General features: G+C 44.2%; 1 protein-coding gene across 1 annotated transcript; it reads left to right on the top strand.

Annotated features, from left to right (window-relative positions):
* The first annotated feature begins 286 nt into the window (after positions 1-286).
* On the top strand, positions 287-23,135 carry LOC146021215 (uncharacterized). The gene is made up of 4 exons (XM_083155013.1): positions 287-537; positions 618-1,025; positions 21,252-21,345; positions 22,946-23,135. The coding sequence occupies exons 1-4, from the start codon at positions 408-410 to the stop codon at positions 23,133-23,135; spliced, it is 822 nt and encodes a 273-aa protein (XP_083011139.1). The 5' UTR covers positions 287-407.
* Positions 23,136-23,978: the final 843 nt, after the last annotated feature.

The following is a 23,978-nucleotide window of genomic DNA, read 5'->3' on the forward strand; positions in this document are numbered from 1 at the left end:
GTTCGTGAGGCGGAGCACGTTAAGAAGAGGCAAGTACATGTGTGTTACATTTGAGCAGTACAAGTCCAGTAATGTTTACATTCAATATTAGATGGAGTTGGTCAATGGGTGTTCACGTTGCTTGGAGGCACAGACATGTTGGCCATGACATTGAATTGATAGTTATTGGAGGGTGACTGTTGTTGTATCTTCTAAGGGTTGGTTTTAAAAATGAATATAATGTAAGTTTGGTGTCAGTAGGCACATGTTGTATTATGTTTCAGATTGCAATCGGTGCTACAGCAAACATGAGGAGTTACATGTATTAATATGTACACTTTGATTGCAGGTGGCACGACTTCAAAGGCAACCTCAAGAAGAAATTGACCGAGCGGTGGCAACACAGCCACACCTCTGGGGCTGGCCCCATGCCTGGCAAGCTGAAGCTCACCCCCCTGGAAGAGATGGCCCAGTGCTGCATTGCAGTGGAGGAGGTCCGGGGGGTGAGCACCATAGACAGCGAGTCCCCAGCGGAAGTGATGGCTTCTACGCTTGAAGGTAATTATTTGGCAGGCCATAAGTAGATGTTTTGAATTTGGCATGGAATGTGTGGTAATTGGTAATTTCTCGTTCAACAGCATCCCCACCGCTTGGTCCAGATTCTCTTGAGGAGGTTGTGGAGTCTGTGCCACCTGGCCCCAGTAGCAGGCCCGTGCAGCAGCAGCCGGAAATGTCCGCGGCTGAATTGTCCACGTGGGGCCGTGTGCTAGACAGTATTGTGCAGCAGGGAGACTCGGCATTCGAGCGGGTGCGTAGGGCCGAGGAGGTGCTGCAGGGTTTGACCACCAGCCAGCAGAGTATTGCTGCGAGCCTGCAGGCTATGAGTGCCAGCCAGCAAGCTATGAGTGACAGCCAGCAAGCTATTGCTGCTAGCCTGCAGGTGCTGGCTGATCAAGCCCTGCGGCAAAATGAACTCCTCCTCCGCCATAATGAACTTATGGTGGAGCTAGTTACCACCAATAGGGTCCTAATGTCACCCGCTTTGGGTGCTTTACCAACATCATCACTCCCTGCTGCCAGAGGGGGAAGAAGATCCATCCCCTCCCCAGCATGTGCTCCACGTGACCCACCATCTGACTGTGGCCGTGGGCGAGGCCGAAGAGCTGCTGCACGTGGCAAGGAGCCTGCCAGGGGCAAACGTGCCCGCAAATGAACTTGTGTCCCCATTAATCTCCACCGTTATGTCTTCCCAAATCTTCCATTGAGCTGTGTGTGTCAGCATCCTGTGTCAAAATCCGTGCCGAGGGTCACCACATTTGCCCGCGGTTCAAATGTCATGTTTGGTTCCCCTGTTGCCCTGTTTGGGCTAGCATTACTGTGTGCTGTACTTGAAGTGTTGGTGCTGTACTTTTGTTATGACGCCACCTGATGTGTTCCTAATGATTCTGCTGTGGCTATTTATTATATATTATTTACTTTTAGTCCTGTTATGGTACCATTTGTTTTGTGATGTTTTTGTCATTTTTGCCAAAGTTTCTTTAATAAATGTTATTTTGGCCCCACAAATGTCTGTATTAATTGATACACGCAGAAGTGACATGTGTATTAGTATTATTAATATTAAGTTGTGTTGATTATTTGCTGTGTAAAAGTGTGTGACAAGTGCAGCATGTAATGTTCCCTTTAAGCTGCAATGCTTCCAATTGTAGCAGTGAGAAGCGTGTCATTAACAAGTAATGAGTAAAGTAGGTGATTGTATTGGGTTCAGCTGACATTGGTTGTGTTGCGTCCGTCCTGATTAGGCGTTCCGATTGCCTAGCGCATGACCGAGTGGTGTCCGCAAAGCAATACTAGCCTTTTGGACACCGCACATTTCTACCCTTTTTGTTCGCGTGCATTCGGCGTGCTGTCCGAATGCACGCCTACCCAAATATGTGTACTCCCCCGTGTCCGCCCATGTTTCCGCCCAGTTTAGCCCACTTCGAAAGTACGCCCCTGTGTCATTCCGCATGACGCCCATAACACACCCATATTGGCCGAATGATTGCGGTGCACATTTCTGTACGGTATTACTGAGAACAAATACGGAGACCATACGTGGCACATGCGCATTGCGTTCCCCACGCATGCGCAGACGGCTAAAAAACGTGATCCAAAAGAATTCGGGAAAGTCCGCACCGATCAGAATAAGGGCCTTAATGGGCTGTCGCTTATGTCAGGACGTGCTGTAAAGGTCTGATTCAGGTAGGTCATGCAATCATGTTTGTCCCCACCTTCACTAAACTCTGCCTTACCATATTCAGCAACATTCCCATCACCCTCCACCCTTTGTGCCTTGGAGGGCACATGAGGAAGGAATGTGGCTGGGTTTAGTGTGTTGCATCTTTTGATGGTAATATTTACTGGGGCCATCAGCGCCAGTTCCCACTTGGTGAACCGTGCTGAGGACACATGACGTGTTTGGGCAGAATTTAGGAGGGCAGAGACAGCATGGGGAGCATGAACAGTTAAATCGTGTCCTAACACCACATCCTTACTCTTGTTTACTAGTTGTGCTATCGCAGCCACACTTCGTAAGCAAGTTGGGAGTGAGCGTGCTACTGTGTCCAGCTGGCCACTGTAGTACGCTACTGGTCGATTGGCATCACCATGCTTTTGAACAAGTACTCCTGCCGCACACCCAGCTGATTCTGTTCCGTACAGTTCAAAGGGTTTCCCGTAATCTGGCATTCCCAGTGCTGGGGCCTTTGTTAGGCTCACCTTTAGTTCCTCGAAAGCCAGCTCAGATTCCTCAGTATGAGAGACCCGGTCTGGCTTAGTTGAGGAAACCATCTCTTGTAGTGGTAATGCCAGAATAGAGAATCCTGGGATCCAATTGCGACAGTATCCACACATGCCTAGGAACGTACGGATCTGGTGCTGGGTCTGTGGCAGTACCATGTTTTGAATCGCTTGGATTCGGTCGTCGGTGAGGTGTCTCAGCCCTTGGGTAAGGCAGTGGCCCAGATACTTAACCCTGGTCTGACATAATTGTAGCTTATCCTTTGATACTTTATGTCCTGTCTCTGAGAGGTGCATCAGCAGCTGTCGAGTGTCATCTACTGATGACTCCAGTGACTCAGAACACAACAATAAGTCATCGACATATTGTTTTAGTATCAAACCACTCATAGGTTGAAAGGATTGTAAACAATCATGCAAGGCCTGGGAGAAGATGCTGCGGCTGTCTATGAATCCCTGAGGGAGTCGAGTCCAGGTATACTGTACTCCTCTGTAGGTAAAGGCGAACAGATACTGGCTGTCAGGGTGTAAAGGGACAGAGAAAAACGCAGAACACAAATCAATGACTGTGAAATCAGTACAGTGAGGTGGGATTTGCATTAGGATGACCACTACGGGGAATTGGCTCTCAACTACTTTGTTTACCCCTCTTAGATCCTGCACTAGTCTGTAGCCCCTCCCCCGCTCTTTTTCACAGGAAAGATGGGACTATTGGCCGTGCTGGAAGTTCTAACTAGGATTTCTTGTTGGAGCAATCGTTGGATCACTGGGTATACTCCTAGTTCGACTTCTGGTTTCAAAGGGTATTGCAGTATTTTTGGGGCTATCCTGCCTTCTTTTAAACAGATCTCTACTGGAGCTACATTTGCCATCAACCCAGAATCCTGTCTATCTTTAGTCCAAAGGGAACTCGGTATTTGTGCTGTAATTTCAGCTACCCTAGATGGATTCGACTCTACAACAGTGGATTACAACATTAGCCTCTGAGGACTGTCCAGCATATCTTGCACTTCTTGTGTAAGATTTCTAGGAGTGTCCAGAAATATCCCATCGGGGGTGCAATAGATGACACATCCCATTTTACATAGTAAATCTCTACCCAGGAGGTTAGTCAGGGCCGCTGCAGCCAACAGGAAAGAATGTTTGGTATGCAGAGGCCCGATTGTAACCTCCGCTGGTTTCGTCAGTGGGTAATGTTGTATTTTTCCTGTTACCCCGACTGCTGCTACTGATTGGTCAGTGAAACCCAAGTGAAGGGGAGTGTTGAGAACAGATCTGGCCGCCCCTGTATCAACCAAAAAGGTTTGCCTTACTCCAGCTATGTCAACCTTTACCTGAGGTTCTTCTCTAAGGTGTTGTGTTAATCTAACTGGCTGTAGGATACAGGTATGACCTGTTTCCTATTGTCTTACCTGGGTTGCCCTTAGTACAGTGTCAGCCATCAGATGGGGAGGAGGCATGTTGCGTGACCTGTCTGTCTCCTCCCATTGTCTAGGGGTTGGGTATCTCCGCATCTCCCCCTGGTGAGGCTCCCAGTCTCGCCTATGTGTTTTGTAACTCCTGGGGTTTCCTGACCTGCAGTGTGCGGAGTAGTGTCCTTCCTTATTGCAGTTGTAGCAAATTATTGGCTTTCTACCTGTGTCTCTGGTGTTTCGTTGGTATGCAGCTTTATTTGGGACATTTGTAAAAGCTTGGATGCTAACCGCCATTAGTTTTTCGGTTTGCATCTCTCTGTTTTTTTATATGTTTTTGTCATAGTCTACAGCAGATTCCCGTAGGGCATCTACTGTCATTCCTCGCCAATTTGGGAACGATGTCTGGACCCTGGTCCTCAATTTCTCTCTCAGCCCCTCCACTAACACAGAGACAACCATCTCCCTCAGGTGTGGGTTATCCTAAGGATCGGCGACACCAGTGTGTTTTGATACCGTCATCAAACCCCGGTTGAAATATTCGCTAGCTGCTTCACCATCTTTTTGTTTGATAGTGAATATCTTGCTATATTCCACTGCTGCAGGAAAATATACCCCCAACTGTAGGTTTATTAGGCGTATATTTTCCTGGTTGACCTCATCATTTATTTCCTTGTCGGCTCTCAACCCGCTATCCTGAATAAATTTCAAGATATCGATGTGAGTAGGGAGACAGGTCCTCAACATGATTCTCCAATCCTTGTTGGTGGGTTCATCAGAGTTTCCCAGATCCCTTACAAATTTCTGACATAATGTCAGATCTTTCCTCAGATCAGGTAAATCTGAAATGATGGACCGCAGTTCTAACCGTGTCCATGGATTTAGCATGGTCATCTTTCTGGTAGGTATCACACCCTCTCTGTCTGCCTTACCATAAGGAACCTCCAGCGTGCGTACAGGGTATGTTTGCACCACATCCGCATTACTGGGTCCTGGTGTGGGGTTGTCTGTGTCTGTGTTGTGTAGTGCTTTCTTACCTGGGTCCAAGACTATGCTGTTGGCATCAGCCGTCTCCTCTTCCTGTACTGGAGCCCCAGCAAGCATGTTAATTGCATGGGAGACGGCCAATGTCAACAGCTGATCGTTTTCCTCTCTGGTTTCCTTGTAAGGGGATAAGACAGGGTACAAGTTAGCAATGGTTAAATCTTTACGGATATTTTGCTTAGTGGTTATTAACCCCTCCGGCACATATGGGGGTGGGGGAGCGGTCGCGGTTGCATTCCTGTTGCGGCTGATTGTATCTGATATTGCTAGACATCCTCCCCATTGTTCCTGCCCTTCCTTCTGCCACAATTTAAGAATTTATATGTGCTTCACTCATCTTTTACTGCCGATAAGATTTCTGGATCAAAGCTACCAACACTGGGAAATTCTAACTTGCTGCCTTGTGTCATTCTTTTCCATTTCTTTTGGTAAACAACTGCTCGTTCACCATGCTTACAGCACATTATGAAAGCCGCCGACTCTTTGGGTCGACTAGATTCCTCCCTAACTGACTCGGTATCCCTGTGTGACCTGTTATTTCCCATTGTTACAGGAATAAAAGTTCACAGCTAGCAGAAACCGGAGGGCCCTTTATCAGTGAGTCACTCCCAAATCACTCCTTCTCCACAAAATGGCACTATTCCGCAATTAAGCGTGAAGCCCACTATGCGAGGTAATGTACTCAATCACCAAGTCTTTCAACTAGTAGCGAACTACTAGTCAACTTGCAAGGTGCGGCCAAATTTTTCCAGGACACAACAAAACTGGTTTTTCCTGTATCCCCAAAAACTGGTATTTCTAAAGCAGCTGATCGGATCACTGGGTTCCGATTTAGCTTCTTGTACCCTCCCGGTGGATCAAATTAGGTAGTTCCACGGAAGGGGCAGTTCCTATGGGCACGCCGTCACCGGACTGTCCTACACTGGACTGCGATTCCTGTCCTACCCTGGACTGCGCTGAGTCGTGTCGCCACACACCCGTTCACCTCAGTTTTGTTTTACACTGGGTGCTAGTTACACCTTGGTCTTATGCTTACTTGAAATATTTCTGTACAGAAAAATCTTCCCAGGTTGGTAGTTTCTCACTAGATACTTATGCAGGTATAAATCCCTTTTAAATGGCTATAGGAATCTATTAAAATAATGTTTGAGTTGCTTGTTTTTGAGAAAATGAACAATAAAAGAAAAACTTATTTTCTCTTATTAATCACCGCTTTATCCACAGTATATTACTATACTGTTTTAAATAAAGCTAGTGATTTAATACTGTTCACCTTTGAGTTCCTATGTGTGCTGCATGTGCAGTGCCAGTGAACAGCCACGTGTGTACGTGTGTTTTGTTAAACCTGTTCACAGGCCACCGATGAATCGGCCACCCACGTGTTCTACAGTGTATTCGCAAGGTCGCGCTCGAGTTTCGCTATACGCAGTAATTGCGCATAAATATGGAATAAATCCCTTAACTTCGTTCGAAAGTTACGTATAAAGATGCGAAATAAATCCCGCACTTAATCCGTAAATTACGTACAAAGATGCGAAAATTTCCCAATGTGAGCACGTGCGTGCGCACCTTGCGTAAAACACAATAGACACTTCACGTTACTGTAGAAGGCCCAGAACTTATCGCCACGTGGCGGAGTACTTGGCCCTGCAGTAACTAACAATAAAAGTTATAGTTTTGCACAGAAGGGTTCCTCTATGTACTATACTAAACACAGATCTTTGTCTCCACGTGTGCGAACCTTATCGCACGTGGCACATATACTGTAATGAACAAGCAACTCAAGACACTATACCCCGTTAAACTACTTGTGGCAGGCAGAAGTACAGTTTACTAAACACTTAAATATGCTTTAAAACACGTGGCTTAATGTTTCCTTGGATTTCACTTATTGTACTTCGAGTTCAACGCTAGCACCTCTCGAACCCCGCACCGCCGCGGACCTGGCCTATCCAGCAATGGATAATAAATACTTCCACCCTTTTGCTGGTATAGGTCAAGCCGCGCGTTTGGTACTGAGTTCTAGAGTGTGAAATGGCCGGACGCAGCCCCAATTGTTAATGTTGATTTAATATGATCCAAGAACAATAAGTGAAAAGCGTAGGTTACGTATTATGTCCGTAACCTGCGTACCTTTTATTCCTAGCTACGTGCGAACAAACCGTAGCGCAACGTAGCGTACCTTTATCGTGTATTATACACGGAAGAACCAATGCATTAATAAGAGATCCCTTCGCAGTACTTTGTCTCTAATCTGCGAATACACCTTTAAGGACAATGTCCGTAATATACCTTTATCGCTATATGCGAATAACAGACGAGACCACAGTATAAAGGTGCGGAGATAGAAACTCCGTAAATAATGTATTTAGTCCCTAATGGACAAAAGGGGATTACAGAAATATAGAAAAACAGGTATAACACGTAATGCAATCGTGTTACAATGAATATAATAATCAAGCTCTACTAGGGGAAAGAAAAACAGACACAGGATACAATCAGCCAACAATACAATAAAAGTAAGTACAGTGAATGCAACCGTTTACCGTCTCATCAAATATGCGCAGCGCAGTCCGGTCGGAGCTCGCTATGTTCAGGTTTGAACTATAGCCCGGTCAATGGTCAGGGAAAGGAAGATGTGCCGAAGTGACCAAGGCCGCCCTGGGTCACCTATCTTATAGGGTCAGAAGGGGGAGGTCAAAGGCCATTCCTATTGGTCAGGGTTCGTATGTCAAGTCCTCTGTGATTGGGGTAAAATGATGCACCTGGTTTGGATAGGTGCAGGGGAGTGACCTTTGGAGTCCTTTGTCTGTTGGTATCGTCGTCAGGGGTTGTAAATAGCAGTAAGAACCGGTTACAACTAGATTCTTTTGTTATACACTTTTTAACAGAAACAGTCTTGGGAATATGGATTTTGTCCATAACTATCGGACCGTATGGATTGCGATTAATTCGCAATGACCGGAATACTGCGCATAAGAAACGGAACGTAACGGTAGTAAACATTATACAGACGGATGTATGTAATGCTAACTAAGCTATGTGTGGTGCTCTAAACCTTTAACTATATTTTATTTAGTGTGAATATGGTATTATGAGTTTATGTGTAATAGTATGGCTGCGCTTCTGGTCCACTTTGTCACACAGACTCGGGTATGGATACTTTATTTGCGTAACTCTGCGAACCAAAATGGGGTCCATACTATCCTAAAATGGCGTGTGTGCAACTCGACTTTAACAGTGTCAAACAGGAAGTACCACACATATAGTGTATGCCATGTTTAACTCATGGATCAGGCAGGTTACCTTATTGGTTTAAAAAAGGTCATGTAAGCAATATTGTACAATTGGGCATTTAATGGGTAAACACTTACATCGTGCAATGCTGGCCCGTATAAGCTGGAGCTTTTCTTGCTGGCGGCGCCTCAGATCCGACCATCGCCGCTCCAGCTGTGCGATGGTCCTGCGCACCTGGGTGCGCGCGAATATGCGCCTGCGGGCTGCGGCATACACCTGGCGCTTTTGCCTATTGGTAATGAAGGGCCCCGCACGCCCCAGCCTGGTCTCCAAAACGGAGACCAGTGTCCTAAGCTCCGCGGGTGAGAAGGGTGCTGCTCTCCCATAGGCCGACATCTTAGCAATGGCACAATTCAAGCAATCATGTCCTGTCATTGGTTGATCAGAGTGATATTTGGTATTAACTTTATTGTTCATTTTGTCATTAACAGCGTGTATGCGCCACAACAGATGGCTAACCCATTGCATCGCCAACCCACACTTGCTGTACCTTTGCATAGTTGAGCAGACCATGCCATTACTTACTATCTTCTTAATAGACAGTGTGAAATAAGTTGGCAACCCATTATATATAATCTATTACATTCACCAAACATGGGTAAAAGCAACAGGTGAAATAGTCTGCATCACTAGCCAGTTACACCTAACTCTACAAGGTACTAAACTGCTTTATTAAAGTGAAAGCTATACAGCAGAAACATAGCAAAGAGTGCCAGACCTTTTCCCAATATTTGGCCATGGTGCCATGTGTACACTTACCTTCTACTGGGCCACACTAGAGATGTTGAATGAAATGTAGCTAGCATCAAGCCAGAATTTGGAGACCTTTCACATGTGATTTGGATGCTAGCACTGATTACTATTGCCTAAGTGGTGGACTGGATTTACATATGGAATGGTTAGTGTCATTTGTACTACATACCAAACAAGTGCACAGTACAGATGTACATTCACATATACATTTCATGTCTGACCTCAGTTTTATTTGGTCATTGGAGTACAAATCTGCAATTAGCTACTAAATCAGACTTACTACTATGCCAGGTTTTTAATGTTTTTTTCCGCAGGTAGGGGCGTGGCCTATGCGCCGCACGGTCTACGCTGCCGTACGGAACGCAGGGTGTCACTAATGTACGCCAATTACAGAAATAGGATATAAAGGTGTGTTAGAAAACTGCAATGTTGTTGCAAACATGGCTGGCTCAGAATCTGAGTAAGACCAGGTGTTGCAGGACCTGTTTGGCCACATGGACTCCAGCACCAGCTATGTCCCCCTCAACCCAGACCAGCCAGTGGGAGAAGAGCAGCCAGCTGGGCCATCTACATCAGGCCAATCGGCAGCTGGCCCATCTTCAGCCTCAGCAGAATCATTGGGAACACAACAGGTGGCTTCCCAACAGAGTAGCCTGGCCAGCACTTCAAGTACAGCGACAGGTGGCCGTGGCCAAAATAGGGCAACAGAGGAACCAAGCAGCAGAAACATGGCATTCGAAGCGCAGGAGCTTGCCATCCTGGTACCCCGCGCACGGGATTGGATCGAGTGTCCACAGGACAGGTTGACACACACAAGGAGATGGAAGATTTGGGAGAACATAACGGCGGAGATTAATGCGGTGGCTCCAAAAGTTCGTGAGGCGGAGCACGTTAAGAATAGGCAAGTTCATGTGTGTTACATTTGAGCAGTACAAGACCAGTAATGTTTACATTAGATGTTAGATGGAGTTGGTAAATGGCCGGTCACGTTGCTTGGAGCCACAAACATGTTTGCCATGTCATTTAATCGATAGTTATTGTAGGGTGATTGTAAGTGTATCTTCTAAGGGTTGGTTTTCGAATTTAATATAATGTAAGTTTGGTGTAATGAAGCACATGTTGTAATCTGTTGCAGATTGCAATGGGTGCTACAGCAAACATGAGGAGTGACATGTAGTAATATGTAAACTTTGATTGCAGGTGGCACGACTTCAAAACCAACCTCAAGAAGAAATTGACCCAGTGGTGGGAACACAGCCACACCTCTGGGGCTGGCCCCATGCCAGGCCGGCTGAAGCTCACCCCCCTGGAGGAGATAGCAGAATGCTGCATTGCAGTAGAGGAGGTCCGGGGGGTGAGCACCATGGATAGCGAGGCCCCAGCGGAAGTCTTTGCTGCTTTTCTTGAAGGTAATTATTTGCCATGCCATAAGTAGCTGGTCCTAATTTTGCATGGAATGTGTTGTAATTGTAATTTTCTCTTTCACCAGCATCCCCACTGCTTGGTCAAGAATCTCTTGAGGTTGAGGAGTCTGTGCCACCTGCCACCAGTGCCAGGCACGTGCAGCCACCGGCCGAACCCGAATACGACAGGTGGGTGCAGGTGCTTGGCCATATTCACCAGCAGGGAGACTTGGCATCAGAGCGGATGCGTAGGACCGAGGAGGTCATGCAGGGTTTGGTCAGCACCCAGCAGACTATCGCTGGGAGCCTGCAGGCTATGGCTGAGGCCCAGCAGGGCATGGCTGCCACCCAGCAAACAATTGCTGCAAGCCTGCAGGTGCTGGCAGATCAAGCCCTGTGCCAAAATGACCTCCTCCTCCACCATAATGAGCTTATGGTGGAGCTAGTTGCCAGCAATAGGGTCCTATTGTCATCCGTTTCTGGTGCATTACCACCATCAGCACTCTCTGCTGGCAGAGGGGGAACACCTTCCCCCCCCTCACCAGCATCTGCTCCACCTGGGCCACCATCCCGACGTGGCCGTGGCCGAAGAGCTGCTGCACGTGGCAAGGAGCCTACCAGGGCCAAACATGCCCGCAAATGAACTTGTGTCCGCATTAATCTCCACCCTTATGTCTTCCCAAATCTTTCATTGAGCTGTGTGTGTCAGCTTCCTGTGTCCAATCCCATGCAGAGGGTACCCACATTTGCCCTTGTTTCGAATGTCATGTTTGGTACCCCTGTTGGCCTCTTTCGGCTAGCATTACTGTCTGCTGTACTTGAAGTGTTGGTGCTATACTTTTGTTGTGAAGCCACCTGATGTTTTCCTAATGATTCTGCTGTGGTTTTGTAGGTCACAAATTCATTGATATAATATATATAATTTTTGTACAGTCCTGGCATGGTACCTTTTATTTTGTTACGGTTTCCATTTTTTTTTTATTGTAATAAATGATTATTTTTATCCCCAAATGTTCGGTTTAATTGTTACATGTAGAAGTGACATGTCTATCTGTATTAGTGATAGTAAGTTCTGTCCATTGGTTGCAGTGTAAAAGTGTGTGAAAACTGCAGCATATATGTGTGTGTTTAGTAATGGTCCATTTAAGCTGCAATGGTTCCAATTGAAGCAGTGACAAGCGTGTAATTAATGAGTAAAGGAGTGGATTGTATTGTGTTCAGCTGACATTGGTTGTACTGATTAGGCGTTCCGATTGCCTAGCGCATGAACGAGTGGTGTCCGCAAAGCAATACTTGCTTATGGACACCACATATTTCTTGCCTTTTTGTTCGCGTGCATTGGGTGTGCTGTCCGAATGCATGCCTACCAAAATAAGTGCACTCCCTCGTGTCCGCCCATGTTTCCGCCCAGTTTAGCCCACTTTGAAAGTACGCCCCTGTGTAGTTCCAAATGACGCCCATAATACGCCCATATTTCCCGAGTGATTGCGGTGCACATTTCTGTACGGTATTACTGAGTACAAGTACGGAGGCCATGCGTGGCACATGCGCATAGCGTTCCCCACGCATGCACAGACGGCTAAAAAACGCCATCCGTAAGAATTCGGGAAAGTACGCACAGACCAGAATAAGGCCCCTTGTGACACACCCTGGGCGAAATGTAATAGGGTGCGATTTTTAGACATGTGCGATTTTTAGTCAAAAATGGCCGAAATCGCACATTTTCCGAAAATCGCGCATTTAATAGGTTGAAAATCGCTGTAATGGGTAATGTTTTCCCATTATAAAGTCTACAACTCGCAAATGTAATAGGGTGCGATTTTTGGTAAATGTTACCAAAAAATCACAAAAAAAATAGACCAGGTTCTGACAGGCGAATTTGACAGAACCATGCACAGATCATTGAGATCTGTGCATGGTCCTGTTAATAAAAATGTGTAAAAGTGTTTTTATAAAAAAAAAAACGGCGTGGGGTCCCCCCTCCTAAGCATAACCAGCCCCGGGCTCATTGAGCCGGACCTGGTTCCAAAAATACGGGGGGACAAAAAGCATAGGGGTCCCCCGTATTTCTGAAACCAGCCCCGGACTCTTGGACCGGTTCTGGTTCCAAAAATACGGGGGACAAAAAATCTGGGGGTCCCCCGTATTTTGAAACCAGCACCGGGCTCCAACAGCCCGCGTGTCATGCCACAGCCGGGGGACACTTTTTATACAAGGTCCCCCGGCCAAAACATGAGCACCGTGGCTGGTCAGCCTTGGACGGGGTACCTGGAGGAGTGGGGACCCCCCCAATAAAGGGTCCCCCCCCAGGCTTCACCCGTCCAGGGCTGAAGCCCGGGGCTGTCACCGGCGTCCGTGGCCAGTGGACACCGGCCTGATAGGGTTAAATCGATCATACGTTACATTGCTTTATACCAGAGAACTACAAGTGCCAGCAGACCTCCCCCGCATGCTGGGACTTGGAGAACCACAAGTCCCAGCATGCGGGGCATTAATGGGCCCGCTGGGACTTGTAGTCCACCTGTAAAAAGAATGTTTATAAAAAACACACACACCTCACTTTTACACCAGCGTTACTTACCATTGCTGGATCCAGCGCTGGTCTGGCTGCTTCACAGCCGGCTCCCCCCGCACTGACAGGCAGCGGGGAGAACCGGCTTTCTCCGTTGCCTCTAACAGCTTCTGTAGCTACAGAGGCTGAGAGCGCGATTGGCCGATACGTCTCCATGGAGACGCATAGCTCAGTCCTGATTGGCAGCTATGCGTCTCCATGGAGACGCATAGCTCAGCCAATCGCGCTCTCAGCCTCTGTAGCAGGTTGTATGGAGGTTTATGGACTGTATATACAGAACCCTACCTTATCTCCCCTCACACTGATGTGAGTATACCTTTATGGAAGACCTTATGGAGGTTTATGGACCGTATACACAGAACCCTACCTTATCTCCCGTCACACTGATGTGAGAATCCTTATGGGAGACCAAATTAGATGTATTAGTTTACAGTACCAGTCCTCTCCTTGGGGACCTGTTCTGGTCAGTATCTCCTTCACCTTATGGAAGTATTGTATCTTTAAGTTTACAGGAGACCTGCTCTAGTCAGTACTCCTGTAATTCTTTCCCCAAGAGAAGTTGTAATGTCTGTCAGTGGGCAGAATAAAGGACCAGTGGGGTCTTTTTCTTCCTTCTGTTCTAGTAATTACACTCCATACAGCAGGAGTGTAAAGGGTTATCAATGTGGGTGCCTGTTAAAATGGTTATTTTGCTATATGAGTTAGCCATTGTTTCTCCCACAAATATTCCTCCTTTTGTTTATTTACCAGAGATTCCTTGCAATACAGAAATCCCACTTTCTTGTGTTTGTGACAGTATTTGCTGTGCAGGCTGGACAATTAAACCTGGTTCACCTGTCTATTTGTTCTTTTGCCTTACACCCTGTGCAGTCAGGTGGGCAGGCATGTATGAATGTCCCCCCCCCCCCCCGATCCACCATGTAGTGTTGTAATATCTTTATTTCTGTGGGGAAGGCAGTTTCCTTTCCCTGTCTGAGTGCGCTGGTCAGTTTGCCTTCATGTGTGATATACTTTTAGTGTTCCATGATATGAAAGGTTGGGAGGCCTGTTCATCTTGAAATTCTGGGTTAGCAATCAGTAGCAAGAATAGGTAATGATGACTGGCACCACACAAGACATAAACACAGCATGAACAAACAGTCCAGGATGTCATTAGTAGGGGATTTTGAGCTTCCAAACTTGTGAATTCTTGTTTGTGGCTGTGTAGAAACCACAGTAAGTGGTGGTGGAGCAAGAAAGATGAACCTACTGTATATTCATGTCCATAAGGTTGGATGTGTTTCCAATCCCTAATACAGTATATCTATAAATGCAGACCGAATTGTAGATCCATAGCCCTCGAGAGCTACCAACAGTTCACATTTTCCAGACAACCTAGCTGCTGCACTCATTAATCACTGACACATTTTAAATGATACACAGATGGAGCTAATTAGCTCACTTGTGATTCTGTGAGGAGACCTGCAAAACATGCACTGTTGGTAGCTCTCGAGGACTAGGGTTGGCTACCCCAGATCCATAGGTTACGGAGGTTTGTTCCAAGGGTAAGGAGCTTTCTTTTTAGCTCCATTTAAATTGAGTCAGCGCAACCCTCAGCATGCATTCCATGGACCAAGCTCAAAATAAAAGGACAAAGTAAGTGACTAAAAATACTATATTTTCAAAGTGCAATATCCATAATGAGAATGTAATCTCTCACAAGCAAGGCCCTAACTTATATTCTGTGAGAGAAAAAAAGAACATATTTATTTTTTACCCATTCCACAGCACCTAACTGTTGGTCTCTGCCTCCCTAATTATTTCAGTGTCCTGTCCCCTGATGCAACTTTCTTTATATACCATGCACTTGTCCTAAATGTTTATGTGCAGTATGTTGTTTTCTGGTTTTTGCTTATTTATGTATTGTTAGGCGCTGTGAAACTATTGGAATTGATTGTTTTTTCTAGCGCATACCTGCAGGTTTTTACATAAATAATAAAATAATAATGTTCAGACAAAACTTATAATACTTTACATAAAATAAGCATATTTAGAACAAATATAACAGGTAAAAAGATAATTTTTTATCTTTTAATTGCAAATCTCTAACAAAGCACATTGGTACTGTGAAACTCATGTAAATAAATCTATAATAAAGGACGTTAACATTTTAATGTAGACTGACTTCTTAACTACTTGCAGAAAAAAGCCATGGCTTGCACTGACCGAAATTTAAGATGAATAAATGGACCAACTTATGTATAAATATAGGTGCAGATACCTCACATATATTGGCGGTGCTCCCTAGAGTTATGGATAACCATATATTTTGAAAGAAAAAAAGATAACTCTCTTTTTAGGGGCACTAACTTGTTCTGTTAAAATTATGTAATTTTTATTAGTATGTATTAAAAATTATCCAATACACTGTTCAGCACAAATATAGCCTGGGGGCCCAAAAGGTACGGAGAAAGAGAAAAGCACAGTAAGGACAGAAAAAGAAGGGGAAAATAAAGTATTATAATTAAATGTGGGTGTGAAAGGGATACCAATGAGTTCCTTTACAGGATATTTCTTATGTTTGCAAACACCAGCCTGTGACCTGTGCTCTCCTTCACTTTATCGCACGAGGCAGCTCTACAGCCTTGTGGTTGGATTGCATGGTCATATAACAAAATTTAGTGCACACTTCAAAGTGATGAATGTTTCAGCTTTTTATAGTCAATGGTTCCCATATGTGGTCCTTCACAGAACCCCTTGGGTCAATGATCTCCCAAGCATTGGTTGCATGACTGTGAAAAATTATTATATATAGAGTGTGTTATCAAGAATTACAAGTGAAAAATTAAATAAAATGGCGAAAATATAGTTTTTCAGTGGTGTCGGCCATTCAAGGAAGACCCCAATATTATATCCTGTTTATACATTTCATTTTTGTTATGCACATCAAAAACCATATATTTTTTATATTTGAGCAAGTGGGAGGGCTGAAAAAAGTATGCACCCCTAGAGTCCCAACTGATCCCCGCCTGTTTGTGTGCCACTGGGGCAGTGAACGAACCAAGCAGTGTACAGGTTAAGGGGCTACTAATGTGGGGGCAACTGAAGAAAGATGACTAGGATCTGCTTTTGGGGCTCAGCTCCTGGATCACCCCTGTTGAAATCTCAGCGCAGGGGATCACTCTCTGGCTGGCCGCAATGAGAGTCCCTTAGAGAGAGTAAGGAGATAGTATTGACAGAAATTTCTTAAGTCATTTATAGATTCTGCAATGTTAATACAATTTCTATAACTTATCTGCCGTTAGACATAAAGGGGGAAATTTACTAAAGGAAATTTGTAAAAAAAATAGGTGTATTTGTATTTAGAAATACACTTATTTTTTACATTTACTATCCCGAAAATACGGCAATTCGTATTGATGTTCTAGTATACACCTATTTTTTTTACAAATTTCCTTTAGTAAATTTCCCCCAAACTCTCTTGTGATTGACCAATTTCTAGTGCTAGGCAATCTTCTGTCACAATACTTTTGACACAATGTCAGCATGAGAAGCAGGGCAATGATAACAGGGTTTTCTATCTCAATCTCAAACCTCTGTATTAACACCTTCTTGCTCAGTATAGATTGTATACAGATGACTATAGGCAGGTTTTATAATTGTCAGTGTTCCCCATTTCCATTGCTAGAAAATATTTCCAAGTTCAATTATTTTGACACAATGTCAGCAAGAGAAAAAGGGGTTAGTAATGACAAGAAATTTCTTTCACAGTTTCTGCGGTGTTAATGCATATTCACCCTTTCAAAAATAAAATAAATAAATTTGCATGCAGATATACAGTATATATGTGCAAATTTTCAGGCTATCAAGAATCCCTATTCATATCACTTGAGATTCTCCAAATACAATTATTTAGCTTGTCTAAGCCAGAATACTATCTATCTCTCCTGTTGCAATAATTTTGACACCATGTCAGCAAGAGAAGCATGGCAATGATAACACTGTTGGTAGCTCTCGAGGACTAGGGTTGGCTACCCCAACTCTATGGTATAAACTCATTAATGCTCAGTATAGATTATATACAGATGAGTATAGGCAGGTTTTGTAATTGTCAGTATTCCTCATTTCCATTGCTATAGAGTATCCAAGTTTGATTATTTTGACACAATGTCAGCAGGAGAAAAAAGGGGTAATAGTGACAATAAATTTCTTTCACAGTTTCTGCAATGTTAGTACATATTTACCCTCTCGAAAACAGATTTGCATGCAAATGTATATAAGTAGATTTTAAGGCTATCAAGGATCCCTATTCATATCATTAGAGTTTCTCCAAACACGATTGTTTAGACCAGGGGTCTTCAACCCATGGCCCGCGGGCCACGAGTGGCCCGCGGAGCTGATCTCAGTGGCCCCCTGCCCGCCATGCACAGGATTTTTTTTTTAAGTAAAAGAAAACGCTGCCGAGGGAGGCAGCGTAATGGAGTCCCCCCGGGTGCCGCCTACCCGATTTTCATTGGCTGCAGGCAGGGCAGAGGAGTGGATCCAGCACGGCTGAGGGAGGAGGAGGCGGCGCGTCTGGTGGGAGCTAGGGAGTTGGGACCCGGCGAAGCTGCGGGAGGAGGAGACGCAGCTGGTGGGAGGAGGGGACCCGGCGCCGGAACTGCAGGAGGAGGAGGCACAGCTGGCGGAGGGGACCCGGCGAAACTGCAGGAGGAGGCATGGATGGTGGAAGCAGGTGACCCGGCAAAGCTGCAGGATGAGGAGGTACAGCTGGCAGGAGCAGGGGACCTGGCAAAGCTGCAGCCATTACTGGGGGCATTATGTGTGGGGCATTACTGAGGGCATTGTGTGTGAGGGGCACTGCTGGGGTATTGTGTGGGGGCAATGCTGGAGCATCATATGTATAAGCAGGAGTACTGCTGGCATTATGGTCTGTGGCATAATGGGCATCAGTGTGGGGCATAATGTGCAATGGGCATACTTTTGTGTGGATTAATGTGTAATGGGCATCACGGTGTGTGGCATAATGTGTAATGGGCATTAATTATGGTGTATGACAATGTACAACAGGTATTACGGTGTGTGGCATAATGTCTAATGGACACTATGGTGTGATGCACAATGTATAATGGGCATTACGGATAAGAGTGTATTTTGATTTAAGTAGCCTTTCATTGTTTGGGTTTGATCTGTGAGGCATACTAGTTCACTGTGTGGGCCTTCATGTTTATATGTCACTGTGCAGCCTTCAGTCAACTTAAGCATGTGAGGACAACGACCATTCCTGCGGTAACCAATGTCTGGTCATGCAGGTTGCAAAAAAAGTGTCAGGTAATTGTTTTCCTGCAAGTTTACACTGTTTATAATTAGACCACGCCCCTTATAATTAGGCCACACCCCTTTTGGGAGCGCGCCTACGGCGCGTGCAATTTATTCAATATCAAATTATATATGGGGGGGGGGGCACATATTTTACTGTTTGCACTGGAACCCTAATTGGCTGCTGATGACTATTGGGGTATGTGTTTGGGGGGGGGGGCTTATGTGCTGAGTATGGGCGGCTGTGCCAACTATCTATGAAGGACTGTGCTGACGTTATAGGAGAGCTGTGATTCTATGGGGCTGTCCAAAATACCGCAGTAGAGTTTAGTGGCCCTCGGGCTTCACTGGATTTTTTTAGGTGGCCCACGCTGTCTTAAAGGTTGAAGACCCCTGGTTTAGACAATTGTCTTATGCCAAAATACTACTTATCCTCCCTAGGTCAGCTCAGATGTGCATGTACATCACAGGGGTCCCCTCAGTGGCCGCCATACCACCTCTCTGGATGCACGTTTTGCCATTAAGAAGCAGGCTTGTTCACCAGTGTAACCATGTGTTAAAGTGTGCACTTTATGTAGCCGGCATAATCACTGGTAATTTAAATCAGCTGTAATGACACGGACCATTCCCCGTTCATACTGACACATTATTGGTCGCTGTGCATTGAATATCCTCCCCCTTCTATTCTCTCCAATGACTGACCGGCTGAGGTAACTTCCCTATACGTAATCGCGTGGTAACACACCGCCGCAAGTCGGAGAGATCCTATTCATGACGTGGCCATATCTCCATAGACTACGTTTCCCAGAATCCTCTACTCCGCTAGCTAGAGTCATCGTAACTAGGTATTATACTGTTTTAATGTTTATCTTTTGTGTAAGCTGTCTTACGCATGCTCACATGTGGATGTCAGTCTATAATCTTATGTTGACCTTTTTTGCCAGGATCGGATCAGAATAACTAGGTGGCTATAGTATTTTATATCCTAAGTGAGAACGTCTATACATGGTGATGTCATTTATCTCGTTCTATATCTATAACGCTTTACAGCGTGCTTATTACAGACTTGGATGTATCTCTAGCCACTCAGGTTTACTAATTGTTCCCTGATCAATCAAAGATACTTTGATAATTTTAGCGGTAATGCTTACAGCTACAATCTGATTTGTATAGTAGCATGGCTGCAGTTGTTTCTTTATTGGTACCGACTTATTGTGCTGCAGCCACATTTTCCAAGATTTAATGGGAAAAGGGGGAAGAGAAAAGAAAAAAAGTGGAAAGGATAAATGAGGGAATGTAAGTTATTCACATTATACAATTTGTTAATCACCAGGAGTCCTAGCCATTTCTCTTATCTATTCATTTTAATAACCAGGAATCCTGGCCTTTTCTCCAATCTATTCGTTTTATATATTATATAGGGGTCATATTTCTCTGTAAAGATGGTGTGTTATCTTATAGTGCCAGTGCTGAATATATATTGATCTAATAAGTGAAAATTAAGTGAATTATATATGCATGTATTATTTGCGAAGTAGCTGTGATAAGTGATTCGCCTAGTCAATTATTTTTAAATGGTGTTATATATCTACTGTAAGTGTATTGGATAATTTTTAATACATACTAATAAAAATTACATAATTTTAACAGAACAAGTTAGTGCCCCTAAAAAGAGAGTTATGCTTTTTCTTTCAAAATATATTCTTCTTAACTACAAAAGATACGGTCTATTGTATGACCACCAAACTGTTTGTACCATAAATAGACACAATCTTTCATATATTTTGGGACTGCCTGTTTTCGGCCCCTTTTGAGCAGAGATATATACAGGATGTTTAATGTTACTAATCCAGATTCCCCCTTAGGTCCCTAAATCAGTCATACAAAAGGACAATGTTCTTGGGCACATTTTAATATCTTCTTAGGCCACTATAGCTCAGCAAAATGGGGAGAAGAAAAATTCCAAAGCTCACATTAGTCTCCATTTCTTAATGGATACAGAGAGGTCCCATAACCCCATTCTATCATGCAAGGGTCCCCGAGACACTTCTGTCACAAACTGTAAGGGTATCATGCCCTATAAATTGCACTATGTGGAGTCCTTCTCCCCTTTTTAAGCTGAATAAACCCCACATTATGAACCCAGATGAAAAATTATTAATAATGTAAATTATCTGTTATGCTGATTTTATGACCTGTCCTCCCCTTCATTTTTGTATTCCCCTTGTCGTCCACTACTTTTTTTCAGTACATCATTAATACTTTATTAAGGTAAAAATTAAAAAAAAATTTACGTGGAATAAAATGCCTTGGCAAACCAGAATAAGTAAATATATCAATACTATATTCATCCATCTGCCACTTGATAGTGAATGAAGAGTTAGTGTCCTAGCTCTAAAGTCAATATGGTCAGATCCACAGCACCATCATTAAGAGCTTTCAGATGCAAAGGAGTTAGGGTGACAGGCTGTGTCACCATAATCAGTGTTGCTGACTGACTATTTGGTGCTAGGCCAAGTGAAACAATCTTTTCAAAGTTGGTAATTGTGATAGAGTCCAAACTGAAAGTACAAAAGCAGATAAGTTTTATATACAGTAAATCTGTCAGAAAACAGAATTGTTAATAGCTCTGTGTAAGGTAGTTTGAATCTATGATATCATTACAGTAAACAGTGCTATCAGTTGAAACCATTTTTAGGCTCCGGTCCACAGGTTATGGTGTCCAAGTGTTTGTGGATAATTCTTTGGACAAGTTTCAAGAGGAAGAAAAGGACATTCCATTCCCTGATTGTGGCAATGACATACAGTAATTGACTTGAAAACGCATGAAAATTCCCATGCTCTTCACATTAACGCTGATAGTTTGTGTGTGAATTAGTGGGTAAAGTTCATCGTCAATGGGCAAGGCCTTTTCTATGAAAACTGGCCTAAAGGGCTAACCGGTATTGTGCACACACTGAAATTTTTAACACTAAAGTTTAATTAAATCTCAGGCAGATTCTTGTTTCAGTGATATTAAAGCTTAGGTAAAAAAAAGAAGTATGTTTATTTTTTTAACTATTCAAATACTAATGTAATTTATAGTGTGACAGCATTTTAGTTATATTTCAGGAGTAACTGCCACATTCTCTCCTCCTGCAAAGCACAGTGGTACCTTTATAAATCAGTGATAATAAAGTTCAATAAATCAACCAAACACAATATAAAAATAAAAGCAGACATTAACAAAGACAATTTGACTATTACAGAATGTGAGGAAGACTGCTCATGAGAAAACTTATTTCAACAAGGGACAAAAATGGCAGCAGCAACTGTGGCGCATACTGGCATAGGTAATAATGATCAAGGTTCATTAATATAGGTGGTACAGGTGTTAACAGGATAAAATCTAAATCAACATATGTAATTTCAGACAAGATTTTAAGCTGTGGGTGTGTGTAATCATAGGATTAGGGAAAATTCCCAAAATGAGAGTGACGGTAGTTATCAAATTAAAAAGGTAGAGATGTCCTCTTCTGCCCTCCTATGAAGCGGTTCTAAGAGAGAGCTGCTCCGCTGGGAGAGCCCGGTGACCGCTACCATATCCCCATTGATCCCTGCTGCTTCAAGCGCTATTATAGCGCAATTAAGAAAAACAGAGAGAAGGAGCGCCAGGCTCCGGGAAACAAGATGGTGCTGGATGCCCCCGCACGCCATGCTGCCCCTGCCTTACCTCTCCCAGATTCCAGGGGACCAACACCTCCATTGCTGGATACCCACCCTTCTGGGGCGATGGACCCCAACAGTGAGTACCCTGCTCGGGACCGCACGCTGCCTGCTCCCAATGCCCCTGTCACCTATAGGGACATGGTAGATGCAATCAGGGCTGCCATAGGCCCCCTGCTTAAACAGCAAACGGCAGACAGCAACAGAAAAATAGATCACCTACAGCAGAGGTACTGAGCAAAATAGATCACCTACAGCAGAGGAACTGAGCAAACTGCTGTTACTAACTTTGCAGATATTGTTGAGCTTAAAAAATCCCTACACGTGGCTACCAAGGAAATAGACCACCTACATAACAAGGTCCAGGATCTTGAGAACAGGTCCAGAAGGTGTAACCTCAGAATAACTATTCAAGCCTGGGGCTCCCTGAGACAGTAAAAGGGCAACAACTCTTTGGTTACCCTGCCCAAACTACTACAAATATCTGATAGATGCAATGACCTAGTAATTGAAAGGGCACATTTAGGATCACTTCGGCCCCAAGAGGGACCAAGGCCCAGGGCAGGGATATTCAAAACCTTGAACTTTTTGCATAAAGAACTGATTTGGTCTGCCTCTTGGAAAATCAGAGATATCTCCTGGCAGGGGCACAAGATTTTGGTCTTCCAGGACTACTCTGCAGAACTTTCAAAAACTTGTAGGGACTTTGCCCTGATCTGTGCTAAATTGATCAAGGATGGTATTAAATTTGCAATGCTTTACCCAGCAAGATTGCAGATCTTTGATGGTAATTCCTATAAAGACTTCATGTCTCATCATGACGCGGAAGCATACCTCAGAGAAGCCGACAATAACACCCTTTGTTCCCCAGACTGGGCTGCAGACCCCTGAACCCGATGGACCTGTACAAGTCCTTACCCTCTCTCTTCCTCGTATCGGGCTGGGATCAGCTCAAATGGGGATGACTTGTCTATGGAAATAGTTCATAATCTTTCTGAATACCTAGCCACATCTAATCTAATGTTTGATCATTTATCTTTGACATATATGATATACTATATGCTGTTTTGAAAATGTTCAGTCTTTCCCTGATCTATGGTTATAGGTATACTGTATGTGTTCATGCTAGATTCCAAACTTGTGCTGGTGCATTTTTGTTACAAGTTGTTTATCTTTAATTTTATTGTAGCAAATACACCTTACCCTTATAATCGTTTTCGCTCCCTAACCCCCCCCCCCCCCCCTGTGGTGGGCGCAATGCATAAGAATACCTAAGGTTTTCTCTCATTACATATACGGTAGGCTCATTTGGTTAAGGAGCATGCACTTTTTCAAATAATTACACGTCCAAAGTGATGTGTTTGCTAATCACTGATCACTATATATGTAATAAGTACACCTGTGCACCTGCTGGGTTACCAGAAAAACAGGCACTGTGTGGGGTATTGAGGACCGAGTTCCCTGATCACTGTCTTGACCTGATTTCTAACCCTAGTCTAGACAAACAATACACCCCAGCAAAGACGCTCTCAAGACTTGGAGTACCGACTTTGGCGGGGAGGTTACACCTCTCAGATATTTGGAGAGTATTTCATCCCACTGAATGGGATTACACCTGTCTGATGCTACGGGGACCATGTTCCATATAGAATACATTTTATTAGCCACTGGATTGCTCTCCAAAATATTAATGACCAAAATAGAGTCGATTTCACTATTAGACCACGCAGTTGT

Source organism: Crinia signifera, chromosome 7, assembly GCF_055691185.1.
Source record: "Crinia signifera chromosome 7, ASM5569118v1, whole genome shotgun sequence".
Lineage (NCBI taxonomy): Eukaryota > Metazoa > Chordata > Amphibia > Anura > Myobatrachidae > Crinia > Crinia signifera.

What these genes read in the sequence shown, in the direction of transcription:
- LOC146021215 (XM_083155013.1), top strand. Translation starts at nt 408, where the DNA reads ATGCCTGGCAAGCTGAAGCTCACCCCCCTGGAAGAGATGGCCCAGTGC. An exon ending in GATGGCTTCTACGCTTGAAG is followed by an intron (nt 538 to 617) that starts GTAATTATTTGG and finishes CTCGTTCAACAG; the next exon opens with CATCCCCACCGCTTGGTCCA. An exon ending in GATTGTGGCAATGACATACA is followed by an intron (nt 21,346 to 22,945) that starts GTAATTGACTTG and finishes AAAAACTTGTAG; the next exon opens with GGACTTTGCCCTGATCTGTG.